The 14,344-nt window shown below is 48.4% G+C and overlaps 2 protein-coding genes across 4 annotated transcripts in view; one reads left to right on the plus strand and one right to left on the minus strand.

The window, feature by feature from the left end:
* Positions 1-2,865, plus strand: part of MTUS2 (microtubule associated scaffold protein 2) — a 375,898-nt gene extending 373,033 nt beyond the window's left edge. For all 3 annotated transcript variants that reach the window (XM_064172588.1, XM_064172594.1, XM_064172600.1), the window contains one exon: positions 1,714-2,865. In XM_064172588.1, the coding sequence (XP_064028658.1) occupies positions 1,714-1,930 (217 nt within the window). In that variant the 3' untranslated portion in view covers positions 1,931-2,865. The remainder of the gene's footprint in view (positions 1-1,713) is intronic.
* Positions 2,866-11,411: 8,546 nt separating this feature from the next.
* The window catches only part of SLC7A1 (solute carrier family 7 member 1), a 44,331-nt gene continuing 41,398 nt past the window's right edge, over positions 11,412-14,344 (minus strand). Inside the window, exon 12 of the mRNA XM_064172617.1 lies at positions 11,412-14,008. Within this exon, the coding sequence (XP_064028687.1) occupies positions 13,899-14,008 (110 nt within the window). The 3' untranslated portion in view covers positions 11,412-13,898. The remainder of the gene's footprint in view (positions 14,009-14,344) is intronic.

Here is a 14,344-nt window from a genome sequence, read left to right on the forward strand (position 1 = left end):
GAAAGACCCATATCCACATGAACATTTACAGAGGAGAGAAAAGGCCTCGAAACTGAGCTGTGTCCTGCATCAGGACATCAGCTAGACCAGAGTGCAGAGAGTGCAGGCTCCTTTCACTCTGCATGCAGTAGCAGCTGGTTGGGAAAACCAGGGATGCAACTGCCCCTTCTCACCTCTTTGCTCTTGCTCTGGCACTCCACCAATGCTCATGGCACAGCTTTGGTGGCAGGCTTGAGAAAAAAGGGTAAGAGTTAGAGCTGTTCATGGAGCTGGAACTTCAGCATTTCATTCTCAACCAGAAGTAGGCCTAGACCCCAGGCTTATCCCCTCTGCAGACTGCTCTAGCTGCTGTGCTGCCCTGCAAAAAATGGGCCAGCATTGCAAGAACCTCAGGGCTGTGAAATGGCTCAGGAAAAACATTGAAACTGGGGAAGTGCAGGATTTAAGGAGCCCACCTGCACTTTTACTGCTTATTGGTTATCTGCAAGGGTGCCAGTGCTGGGACAGGCCATGTTGTGTTGATCACTGAAGTCTTGCTGCAGAAGCAGAAGTCTGGCTCAAAGGGTTGCATGTGCAAGGGGCACAAGTGCCCACTGACTCAGGGCTCTGGGCTCCATTTGGGGGTGGGTTTGGCTACATGGAGGTTTATGGGCACATTCACAGGTAGAAACTGCTGTGCCAATAAACACACTGTCCAAACAGAGGCCACAACCTCTTGTTGGGTATCTGCTTCCTCCAGGTGCCGAGCTAGGGAATAATGTTCCAATCAGTTATTTGCATGGTAGCTCTCAGGGCCCCAAAACTGAGTCACAAGCAGGTACTGATGAGAACATCTGTGCTTACCTACATCTCCAAGCTAATTATCTGGGGACCAACAGGGCTTGCCTCAGTTCCCACCCTGCTTGCAGACCCCTGCACTGGGGAAGGCTGAGCATACACATGCACTTTATCTCAGCCTGAACTTTCAGTTATCCTCTCCACTTCCTCTGTCAAGGAATTGGGAATCCTGTTCCTGCAGTGTCTGAAGTCATGGCACCTTTTCATGTCTATGCCTGGTGCTGAAAGTTGCACAAGGCCATGGAGGAAGGTTGGGGCTCATTCCATCTCAGCTTTGGTAGCTGGGCTGCCTCAAGGAGCTGTACAGCAGAAACACAGGCACATGTGGGGACAGTCAGATGCTGGGGAGATGCTGTGTCATGTGGAGATGCCTTTCTTGCCTGGCAGTGGCAAGACCTGGGGAAAGCTGTGCCCCAGCTTAGGCAGCAAAGTGGCAGCCCTAGGGGCAGGTGGATGGGATGGGATCACAGAATCACAGAATTAACCAGGTTGGAAAATACCTTCAAGATCAGCAAGTCCAACCTATCACCCAACACCTTCTAATTAACTAAACCATGGCACCAAGTGCCTCATCCAGTCTCCTTTTAAGCACCTCCAGGGATGATGACTCCACCACCTCCCTGGGCAGCCCATTCCAATGGCCAATCACTCTTTCTGTGAAGAACTTCTTCCTAACGTCCAGCCTAAACCTGCTTTGGTGCAGCTTGAGGCTGTGTCTTCTTTTTTCTGTCACTGGTTGCTTGGGATGGGAAGGAAGGAAGGAAGGGGAAGTACTTGGGATCTTGCCTGTCTTTGCCTGTTGTGCAGCACTGGCTGCATTAATGTGAGGCACACCAGTGTGAAGGTGGCAACATGTTGTCCTGCTTCCCTCTCCAGGCAATTGTCAAAGGAGAATGCTAATCTTCAAGAATATGTTGAAAAAGAAATGGAGGAGAAGAAGAAGTTGAGCAAGACTAATGAAGAGCTCCTCTGGAAGCTGCAGGAGGAAGATGCTACAAGCCCCGTGAAACTTCAGTCCTCACCATCCACTTCTTTTCATCACTGCCCATCAAGAAACTCCTCTCCAGCAAAAGTCAGAACCTTGCAGCACTGATTCGGCACCTGCATGCCGAAGGTCCCCTGCCTTTTATGCATCTCCAGGCTGCTAAGTGTTCTCATCCAAGGAAGTATTCCCACCAGTAGGCACCCAGAGTTCATGGCTGCAAGCATGCTTGGCAGCTGCATAGCTTTACTCTAGACAGGGTACTCTTACAGTCCTCAGACTGGAGCTGTTGGTTCTGACCTGGTGATTAGAGTAGCAAAAAACAAAAAGCTACCAAGCAGATAGGAAAGTTAGGATAGCAAACCATTTTGTTTGATGTGCTGACATTTTAGCCATGGTTAGAGCCAAAAGCTGGAAAAATACTTAGATTAATGGTTCATCAGAATGAACTTTTGCTGCAGTATTTCAGGTTAGTTAGGAAAAAAAAAACAAACAAACACAAACAAACAAAAAACAACCCAGTTGCAGTTGTGAATATTTCTGTCTACGTGTCTGTGTTTCTCTACCTGTACCTTCCTACCTATAAATGGATGCACACAGGTATATAGGTAGCTGAAGATGACCTGAATTGCATTTTTTTATATTATTGGATACTACTAAGTGCTGATATATTTTCATTACAGTCAGCAGTTTTCTAACTCGTGCCTAAGACTTATATCTAAACGAAATGCGTTTCTGTTTAGTCTCCCAGGAATATTTATACCCAACCTATAAGAAAGTCACACAGACGTAGAAGCGCCTTCCAGATGACCACCAAGTGGTACTCTATGTAAGATGAACACCAGCGACTTTGAAATTCTGAGACAGTACTGCCTTTGAAACCATTACCTTTGCATTAAACACCAGGTAAGGGACACACACCATTCACTACTTTTTAACTCTTAGCATCGATATCCTAAGTGGTGCTAGGCTAGAGATCAGAAACCTGAGGGGTTTAGCAAATTTGATCGAGGTTTACTGGTTAATGTGTTTCAGTTTTAGTGTCCCTGAGTCCTAGTTAGTTCTTACCTTGTTTCACCTTGTCCTGGTTTGGATACACTCAAAATCTCTGGTTGTAGGTTCCTGTGTATTTTTATTTATTTCAAGTACCATGAAGAAGGAGAAAATAAATTGTTCATCTTTGACCTTTGCTGGCCAAGAGGTTTTCAGTATTAGGATGAGATACTGGATGCCTGCTAAGGCTCTAACCTCTTCCCATCTGAGACACCAAACAGAGCAAGCAGACTACATGGGCACAAATGAGGTCAGAATTTCTTTCCTGCCACAGATACATATATTATTTCACATTGCTAAAGCTTACCCAAAGCTACAGAGCACTTTTATGATTCATGGAAAAGAGTGGCTAAACTACCTTTAAACTTCCCTGCCTAGAAGCAAAAAAAAAACCATTCACCCAGGCTTGGGGTGACCCTCAGCCTAGAGGATGGTGAGGTCAATGAGCAGCTGGGGTGAACAAGGCTTCAGGACCTGCTTGTGGCCACTGCTAGTGAGAAGAATAATATCCTTGAGCATAATTAACAAAAAAAAAACATTAAAAAAAAAAAATCTATGAGATGCTTTTTCTATCCAGCTTGGGGCAAAGAGCCTGCATGCACTCCTGCTCTGAGCACAAGCAGCAGACACAGGTGCAGCAAACCCCTGCCTTGCAGAAGCACTGCAGAGTGGGCAGTTCTCATGCCCTCTGTCTCTGCCTGAGCAGAGGTGGGATTGCACAGCCCTGCCATACTGCTCGGGTGGGAGCTGTGCTTCGGCTTTCCTGGGAAGAACTCAGGAGTCACAGACTGCAGCTTAGATACAGCTTCAGCGACCATCAAAGCACCTGTGGCCTGCTCCACAGTGTAAAAAACAAACAAACAAACAAGCAAGCTGATTTTTTTTCTCCTTTTTAGAGAAAGTTATTTTTGTAGCAGCTTTTGCATGATACTGTGATACTGAGTCCACTGAGCATCTTTGTTAGAATAGATCACGCCACACTAACTACTGCTGTTGAAATGCATTACTAGATTTTAGTGTGTCCAGCAAGTACGACCCAAAAGATAGATACCCAGCACACAGATACACAAAGAGCCTCTTCTTGCCAAGTACAGTTTTAACCACCTTCATACTTGCTAAATGCACAGACGCCTGCAATACCTACTGCAGTGGCATGTTTCAAACTGATTCATAGGTTTTTCTGCATTGGAAAGGAAGGACCTTCAGAGGTCACTCAGTCCAACCCCCTGCAATGAGCAGGGACATCTTTAATTGGACCAAGTTGCTCAGAGCCCAGACTGACCAGGCCTTGTTTCCAGCGATGGGGCATCCACAACTTCTCTGGGCAACCTGTTCCAGGGTCTCCACCACCCTCATCCTAATGACTTTTTTTCCCACCTCTAATCTAAATTTACCCTCTTTTAGTTTAAAACCATTGCCCCTTGCCCTGTCCCTCTGTGCTTTGGTGAAAGTCTTTGTCTTTCTTATAAGCTCCCTTTAAGTACTGAAAACCAAAAGGTCTCTCAGGAGCCTTCTCCAGGCTGAAGAACCTTGCCTCTCCCAGCTTTTCTTCACAGGAGAGGTGTTCCAGCTTTCTGGTCACCTTTATGGCCCTCCTCTGGATCTTCTCCAATAGGTCCACATCTTTCCACTGCTGAGGCCTCCAGAGCTGGACACAGTACCCCAGGTGGCATTTTACCAGAGCAGAGGGGGAGAATCTGCTCCTTTGACCTGCTGTCCACGTTTCTTTTGATACAGCCCAGGATGTGGTTGGCTTTCTGGGCTGAGTGCACATCGCTGGCTTGTGTCTAGTTTTTTATCCACCAGGACCCTCAAGTTCTTGTCTGTGGGGCTGTTCTCAATCCCTTCATGACTCAGCCTGTATTTGTGCTTGGGATTGCCATGACTTAGGTGCAGGACCTTGCATTTAGCCTTACTGAACCTTATGGGATTCATGAGCCCACACTTCCAGCCTATCAGGGTCTCTCTGGCTGACTTCCCTCAGGCTATCAGCTGCACCAGACATCTTGCTGTCACTCACAAACTTGCTGAGGGTGCACCCAATCCCATTGTCTATGTCACTGATGAAGATGCTAAACAGCACTGGTCCCAGTAAGGACCTTGGAGAGGCATGCGCTATTACTGCTTTCCATTTGGCTGTTGAGCTATTGACTGCAACTCTTTGAATGCAGCCATCCAGACAATTCCATGTCTCATGGCCACCCATCCAGCACATACCTCCCTGATTCAGTGACAAGGATGATGCCTGGGGCTGTGTCAGAGACCTTAGCAAAGTCCAGGCTGATGACACCAGTTACTCGTCGCTCATCCACCAGCGCTGTAACGCCACTGCAGAACGCCATCGAGAGCAGGCAGGCTGCCCTGGCGGTACTTTGTAGGGGCCTCCTCGTTCAAAACTGAGATGATACAAGCAGAGTTGTTACCATGACGCTTACCTAAACTCTTCCATGTTAAACATGCTAGAGCATGTTACTGACCCAGGATGAGCTGGCTGGGCCCGTTTGCTTTTCATTTATTCTTTCCCTCTCTTGGTGCTTTCCTTTGTACAGTTTAAATTCACAAGCAAGAGATGCTTCCAGCAGTGAATTGGGAGTGGGGCTTTTATGGTGGGAAAACTGGGACTGATCCCAGCTCTACAAGCATTTGATATCATTGCCAATCCCTTTTTTCACCTGATTTCTATCTCCCAATCCTGCCTCTCACTGGATTCTTCCTTGGCACAGCCTCTGGGGCCTGCCCAATCGCTAGCAAAGCTGCAAGAAGTTTTGCTTGACCAGAAGAGGCACAGGAATTTATCCCTGCAGGGGTGCAAAAGGTGGTTCCTTCTGGTGCAAGCCCAGAAACACGGATGGTTTCCCCCCAAAAAAGGTTATTCCTTTTTCTAGCTCTTTCTCTGTTCTGTCCCTCCTTGCCTTTGTGTGCTGGAGTAGATGTGAAGCAAAACCCCAGGCCACTCAGGCCCAAATGGGGCAGCCACGCCTGGGTGCTGAAGATCTCTGAGTGCATGTCAAAGCCTTTGGGCAAAGCAAGCCTGGCTTTCCCAGCAGCATGGCACCAACATCTGCAGTCCTCGCTCCATGGCCATGCCCACTCAAGGGCAAGCAAGGGAAAACTTTTGCTTTTAAGGAGATTGATGGCTTCCTGGATAACATGGCCAGCGCAGGGGCTTTCCCATTTGGCAGAGTAAGGTGGCCTTTGGCAGGAGAGGGAACACAGCCAGCACTAGGCAGGAAAAGGGGTTTATTGCCCCAATATCTTTAGGAATGAAGCCATCTGATTATTTTTTTTTTTTACTCAATGAAGAAGGCTGCAGTAGCAATAAAAGCAGAGTACAGCTGCCCTGAATGGGCTCCAGCAACTGGCACCAGGAGCAGTTAACAGCCACAGGATGGCAGAAGAGCCATGCCCCAAGTGAGGCACATGGAGAGCTGGAGAAAAGCTCCGTGTTTCTGCAAGAAAGCACCATTTGGCCCTGTTGGGACGCCACCTCCTGCAGCTGCTGGCACAGAGAAGCCACCTTGGCAGCTGCTCAGCAGCAAAGACTTGCAGTGGTGGGAGGTGGAGGAAAGGAAAAGACTATCAAGTGCACAATCAGGTATTTCATGTCTCTGCACTGGTGGTGGTTGTGTCCCATGGACACGCTGAGGAGCCTCTGTAATTTCCCACGCAGCAGGAGTGCTGTGGTCCCAGTTAGGCTGTGGCTAATGATTACAGGAAGAGTTTGTATTGTTTCAGTGATGCTGTACAGATAAGTGTAAAATAGTCCTGATAATAAACACCCGCGCCAGCGCACATAGGGGCTGACGCATGCAAACCAGTGTCCTGCGCTGCTCTCTGTCTGTCTGTCTGCACACACAGAAACTGGAATAAGTGCAAAACCAAGAAAAAACCCATGGAAGGCTTATACCACGGTGGGATTGTTTAGCCTGGAGAAGAGGAGGCTCAGGGGAGACCTTATTGCTTTCTACAACTACCTGAAGGGTGGTTGTGGCCAGGAGGAGGTTGCTTTCTTCTCTCAGGTGGCCAGCACCAGAACAAGAGGACACAGTCTCAGGCTGTGCCAGGGGAGATTTAGGCTCGAGGTGAGGAGAAAGTTCTTCACTGAGAGAGTCATTGGACACTGGAATGGGCTGCCCGGGGAGGTGGTGGAGTCGCCGTCCCTGGGGCTGTTCAAGGCAGGATTGGACGTGGCACTTGGTGCCATGGTCTAGCCTTGAGCTCTGTGGTAAAGGGTTGGACTTGATGATCTGTGAGGTCTCTTCCAACCCTGATGATACTGTGATAATGTAAAGGCAGAAGCCTGCCAGCCCCTTTGCCTCCTGATAGCAGTTGGTTGGGTTACCAGGCTGGTTCAGGTGCTATAAAATACAGATCAAAAATTCCATGGATTCTTCTTCTAAGGATGTTTTCCATATGAGAGGGGATTCCAGGAGACAAAGGTCTGCAGTGGTTTCGTTAAGGTGTTGAAGCAGCATGTGGGCCTGGTGCTTATGTTGGCCCTTCAGTGCTGGGTTGAAGGTTGGACTGGGTGATCTTTGAGGTCTCTTCCAACCAGATCTATTCCGTGTGATTCTGTGTCATGCTTCAGCACACTGTAACAAAAACATTTCTGCTGGTGGTTCAGGCACAGCAGCAAACCAGCACACCCTGTATGTGCCAGTCACCATTTCAACACCCCCTCCCTTCGCCCTGCCCTCCCACTGAGAGTGCCAAGTTCCTCAGGCTTTGCCACAAGGATTAAGAGGGCTGGGCACATCCCACTTCAGGAATGTGTCTGAAAACACCCTCGTTAAAGACTTCCCTCCCAGCTTCTGGCTTGCTTAGCACAGTTGAAGCCATGAGGAGGACCAGGACTGAGGCAAGGAAACCAGGACACTGCCTGATCTATCACAAGACACAAGGAGGATGTAAATGATGCAGGTAGTAGCAGGGAGCAGAACTCTCCTACCTGGTGACTGGAGTGTTGCCCTGCAGAGCCTAACCTGGAAAAAACCCACATCAGCAAAACTCCTCAAAATTCCCCAGGCAGAGACAACCAATTGCAATGCCAGCCAGGTAAATTTTAGTGTAGGTTCACGGGTTCCTCGAGTCCCACCTTGTACTTGAACAGAGAGACTCACTTCAACTTCAGCAGCAACAAGCTGCTCAGTGCTACGCTCAGACCCTAACCCACAGCACATTCCTCGGATGCTGTGTTGCCCCACCTGTCTCAGCAAACCCAGGAGATGGAGCAGAGCCGACACGAACAGGTCTCAGAGCAAGCGCTCTCCTGCAGAGACTGGGACAGCGCAGCAGACCGTGAACAGGCTGGATAACAGAGGTAGGCTTGCAAAAAATCGGGGTAAAGAACAGGTAAAACTTATCTGGATATTGGGAGAAATGTTTTAATGCTGTACCACATCATTACAGGTGACTTTCTGAGTTCCAAAAGCATCATCCAGGGGAGAAGTATTTATAGTGTTGCCAGGATAAAAAGTAGCTGCACGCCCAGGCTGTGCTCTGGGGGCAAGGTTGACATTTTAAAACTCAACACTTCACTCTCTACATGAACACCATAAAAAAACCCCAATACCCTCCCCCCAAAATGAAACCAAACCAAGGATTTTAAAAAAGAAAGATAAAAATAGATATGTTTGCAGAACAAGCATTAAAACTATTATCATGCCCATAAGAAATTCTGAGCAATCATTAGGAAAATAGACCATCAAACAGACAACAGAAACTTATTTACAGTTTGCTTAATAATTAAGCAAAACAAAAATATAGACTCTTCCATGGCTTCAGTCAGTAAAAATCCCTTTACTGACATGACCTAAACTCACACTAGGTTTGCTAGCACATCACCTCTGGGTTGCCAGCAGCTCTTCCTGCTCCTTGCAGAAAGCACAGCTGGAAGGCACACCATTCCCTGCAAGGGAACCCTTTCCTTCCCACTGTCCCACTGTTGTCCCAAAACCATGAGTCGCTCCCCCCGAACCACTACCACAATGCAGCATCAAGATGGGGAGCTGCCTCTCACTAGCTGGAGCCTGCCAGGTCTCAGATGAGTCTCGTGTCTTGGAGCATGACCCAGAAGCAAATACCCTGAGAAAAAAAAAAGAGTTCTGGCTCATGCTAGCAGAGACATTCCTGAATCATCTGCTTTCCAGCTGGGTGTCAGACATCCCACGGGACCCCAGCTGCAGCCATAACGTAGAGCATAAGGCAGCCTAGAAGATTATAGTGGAGGCATCGCTGCTGGAGTGGTAAGTGAAAGGTAAACCACAAGGCGAGTGACAGCAGGCAGAGCAACCAGTGGCACCAGTGAGCCAGTTTTGCTTTCAGCTCAGTTCTGGGATGCCGGCTGCCTGCAGCCCGACAAGAAGGGAGGTGGCTGAGGGCAGCGAGTGCTGGTTCGCTGCCACATGCAGATTTAGCCTTGAACAAGTGCAATTTTTTTGGCAAGGGGAAGTTAGAAATGGAGCTTGCCCATTAAGTGAGGCCCAGTGGATGTCGCAAGGTTATCCAAGGGTTTCGAAAGAGAGAGGCTTTTTCTGCCAGAGGGAAGTAAGAGGTTTCCTTTGAAAGGGGAGGACACGAGTCGAGACACGTGTAGGGGAGGGACTGCAGGGAAGCCTGCTGCATGAAAACCAGCAGTGTTCTGCTCCTGCTCTTCCCTTTCAAAGCAAACCCCTCCAGGCTGCTGGGAAGTCGACCTTCAATCCCTCAGGCAGATGACAGCAATGCTCACTTGTATGTGGCCTTCTAAGGGCTGGAATTCAAGATATGCCACTGGAATTCATTAGTATATAAAATGCAGTCACTGACGAAGCAGATGTTACAAATACAAACGTAGTGTCCTGTCACAATGCTTTCCCATCGCGCTCTGAGCCAGCAGGCAGTGACAGGCGCCCTCTGTACGCTAGCAACAGGAGCATGCTTTCACCTGGGCTGGATGAAGGGCGAGTGTCCACAGCAAGCACTGCCAGATCAAACTTTATCCTTTTACAACTCTGGCAACTGTGGCATCAGCACCAGCAGGGTTTTCACCAGCGTGCTCCCCTGCAGTGACCAAGCACAAACAGCTCAGCATGGTTGCAAGCCAACAGCACTTCACAGCAGCACACCTCAGCCTCTGCTATGTCGAGACAGGGCTGGTGGGCAGGGGGCAGCCCTGCACCACCCCTTCACGCCGTAGAGCTGCCCAACACTCAGCACAGGCGCTCACTGCTCCAGCCAGTGGCAAACACCACCTCGAGGGACGGGAAAGGAGCAAAATGAATTTGAAACACAGCCAGTAATGCTTTCCAGTGACCAAAGAATGAAAGTGGTAAGCAAATAAGCCAAAGCTAGACATTTTTCCACAAGGTAATTCATTTTGGGGAGAGGGAAAAAAAAATGTTTTGCCAGCAATTTCCTACTGAAAAATGCTGGCTGGCTACACATCCAGGTTTGCTATGTAACTGCAAACTGCAGCCTGACTACTGCACTGGCAGTCAAGCAGGACCCTTCCACTAGCTTCTCTGAAGTTCCTCTCAAGCAAGCAGGCAGGCAGCAACCAAATACAGTGAAACAAAGTCAGTCCTTCAGGACAGAGCCTGCCGCAAAAGATTAGGCAGGCCACTCCTCTCGTGTCTCTCTTGGCTTTGGCAGATAAGGGTCTGTTCTTGTGCCAGGCAAAGGCATTACTTCTCCATTCCCACCTCTTCATACAGCAAAATGCTCTGGATCTGTACAAAACGTCCTTGAGGCAACAACTGAACTATTCACAAAGAAAAGCTCGAAAGAATGAAGATGTATTGTCCATAACAGCAAGGTCTTAGCAGCAGTTGCATGTCTTCAAAGATACTTGGCTTGACCTCTGTTACATGCAGACATCAGCAGGGAAGCAGAGAAAACAGTGAAGAAAACAAAAGTAATTATAAAAAACGCATCTATTCAACAAAGTCCTTGATGTTGTCCCAGAAAAAGGCAGTCAAACTTTCAGCTCACAAAACATAGGCGCAAGGGGTGGATGCAGCCAGAAAGGGTTTGGGCAGGAGTATGCAGCTGTGTCAGACTCATCACCTTCCAACCGGTCCACTCCCTGGGTCACGTCACACCAAGAGTAGGTCAGGAGGTTCCCAGGTCCAGCTGGACACAGGGTAAAGAGGGATCCAGAGAGTCAGGGTGACAGATACACTTCCCTGTCACTGTGCAGGGCTGCAGGCTGCCTCCTCTCTGGGAAGTAGCATCCAACAGCACGGAACAGATGGGTTGAAGAAGTCACGATAGAGGAGTGGGAGACGAGCTAAGGATCCTTACCTCCTCTAGCACATTTGCAGCAGGTGGCTCTGGGGCTGTTACAGGTAATGGCATATTCAGACACCACATCTGGTGAAACTGAAAGGTCTTCCTGTGAAGAAGGTCTCAGTGAACTGTCTCAATGAAAAGAAAACTGAAGAAAAATGACAACCCCCACCCCAAAATCAAGACCTTCCCATTTTTCTACGTGCTGCTATTGTAAGCCACAGAAGTTGAAAAGAAGTTATGGAATATAAATACCAGAACAGAGCCCTAAGCAGACAACAAAAATAAGTTAACATTTATATATATTAAAAAAAAAAAACAAATTACATACAGCAAGAAATCTGCATATTTTTAAATAGTTTTCTTTGGAACTACACTTCCAGTCAGAACTCATCTCCAAATGGTCGCTGCTGAATGTTTTCATTGCTCAGAAGCAGGTACCCAACGTAGCAAAAAGCACCCTTACTTTTTTGGTACAACAGGAAACTTTGCTCCCCTTTGAGTTTACATCTTCTACCACTATACCTTCAGTGCTTTCAGAGAGTGGAGTGTGTAGAGCTTGCCTGTGTTTGAATAAAATAGACCTCAAGCCTCATGGCTCTTGATGTGCATATGCATGAGGAGCAAAGGCTTGGCAGATGGTCAAGACCTAGTGAACGGAGCAGACCCTAACTTAATTTTGTGGGGGGAAATGCACTCAAAATGCACCCTGAAATGCAGTCAGGAGGCAACACACACAGTGCCCTCAACCCCTCCAATTCCAACCCTGGCAAAAAGGGCTTCTCAGTGTACTAGGAGGCCCAGTGGGCAGAAGAGCTCTAAAGTCTCTCTTTGAAACCTGTGAGAGATGGTCCACGGTCCAGCCGTGTAACCTGGGAGATGATGCTCTGGTTCCCCATTCTGCTGCACCAAATGTCTGGTGAGGCCAGATCAAGTCATGCAGGGTTGTTCTTTTCTCCATCTGAATGAGTGGCCCAAGAGCCTATCCCTTTGCTAGCAAGAACCATGCTGACAAAGAGATTAAAGATTGTCCAGTGTTCAGAGGCAGTAGCGTGGAGGACACCTATGACAGTGTACACTCAGGTTGGAAGAAGGTATTTCTGCACTATCTTTTTGGGATGCTCATCCCTGGAAGTGTCCAAGGCCAGGTTGGGTGGGGTTCTGAGTGAGAGATGTCCCTGCTCATAGCAGGGAGGCTGGACTAGATGATCTTTAAGGGTCTCTTCCAACCCAAACCACTGTGATTCTGTGATTGTTTTTCAATACAGGCTGGAGTGTGAATTCAGATCAGTTGCATGACATGGGCACAGCCCACCATCACAATGCTTTAATGAGCCTTTCTTAGGAGACTGAATCTGGCTGGGGAAAGCTACTAGAGAGAACTAAAAAAATATCACCTTACAGCAAAACCAAGGCATTGCCAACCAAACACAGACCCTGGTCTCAACTCTAAATTTTCCGCCTTTCACAACAACCAGGCTCTGGAGATGATCTCCAGCCCAAACAGGAAAGTTTCTCTTCTCAGCAATCTGAACCCTAGAGCTTAGTGGTGTTTTCTGGGCTGCCTGCTCTACTGAGACCAGCAGAGCCCCTGCACACCCACACGACCCTCCCCTGGGCAGGGGTCAGATGCCAGGCACTGCTGCTCACAGACGAAGTTTAAGCCACTAAAGATCTTTCTGTGTGTCCCCTTCTCAAGGCAGAAATGTGCTCCACCTGCTGATGCCAAATCAAATTCTCACGGCCAAACGTTTTGCTAATGCCACATATCTGGCACACAAAACAGATGTAGGAAGAGGAATACAGAGCCCTGTTTGATGTCACAGCTGAGCTCACTTCAGTTAGCTACCCCACCACTGCAGCCACGCTGCTGGTGATTTGCAAGGCGAAGAGGTATGGTAGCTCCTTGAAGACACCTGCTCTTTTCAAGCCATTCAAGTACTTGCACCAAGCAGTTTTATGGCAACCCCTCTGCTGAGTGTGCAGTCAGCAGAAGCATCTGGCGGCATTAGCTGTGCACTGGCAAATGACCACTCACCCAACAGGTCATCACCACAAATCCTTCCAATGTTTCACAGCAGCTGTGCACTTTAAAGCATATGAGTATGCAGCTAAAAAAGTTAAACACAACAGAAACTATGCAGCTAAAAGAGTTAAACACAACAGAAACTACTGAGAGCTGACACTTCAAAGAACACAAGTCTTGCAGGTGGTTCTGCCACCAGGTGAAAGCTGGTGTTTGGTGAGAGCCTTTGAGTACGTACGCATGGGGTACAGCTCACCTTGGGTGAAGGACGGACCTGGGCTAAGCCTGACAGTAGCACTACAAATTCTGCTCCACGTAAAACCAGGTAGAGTGTCTGTGGGGAGGTAATTCCTGGGGCTACTGAAAGGCAGACCTCTGTGAGGCCTGGTTTCATAGCAGCATTTAAGGTTAACTGGCACACAGAAGCAGTTTTCTTTATACACACTGGAAACAAAAAAACAGCAGGAGGAGGAGGAGGAAGGAAAGCACATAGCCCCAGAGCAGCTGACAGTGTCGCTGGGAGTGTGCTAGGAGGTTTGGCTTTTTTCCCTGTGATCCCTTTTAACTTCGCCACTGGGCAAACTGGGAGCTGCAGCAGTGGGCTGAGGAGTCCCACATTACACTTCCTGTCCCTGCATTACTGACTGACCAGATGTAGCCCAGCTCAGGATCCCACCAAAAAGCTTCCTTCGCTGCAGCCACTCCTCAGTTGCCCATAAGCCAAGCACGCTGTCATTTACAGCTGTCTGAGCCAGCGTCTGTGCTTCTCTCCGCCTCTGCTGAGGCCGCGTAGTTGGCTTCCACACTGTGCCATATTCCATAGGTGAAGTAGATGATAAAGCCTGTGGAAGCCAAGGGGAGAGGGCACCGTAAGGAAATGGAAACCACTGCTAACACCCACCGACACAGGTCACACCAGGGGGTAAGTGCAGCCACCTGACAGCTAGCTTCTAACTGAGAGCCATGACCTTCCTTAGAGAAAAGCTGCTAACACAGGCACCAGTCTCTGGGACAACCTGCCCAGGCCCTGGTTAGAGGATCGGCCTCTCAAGCTTTTCAGCGAGCTCACTGCAGCCCATTCTGCAGGGAGTTTTCTCTCTCCATTTGTGTGCCCACAGCCTTCAGCTCCTTAAAATGCATCTATAACTAATGCTGATCTTACTTGTTTTCATTGTAAC

This window comes from Pogoniulus pusillus, chromosome 3, assembly GCF_015220805.1.
Source record: "Pogoniulus pusillus isolate bPogPus1 chromosome 3, bPogPus1.pri, whole genome shotgun sequence".
Lineage (NCBI taxonomy): Eukaryota > Metazoa > Chordata > Aves > Piciformes > Lybiidae > Pogoniulus > Pogoniulus pusillus.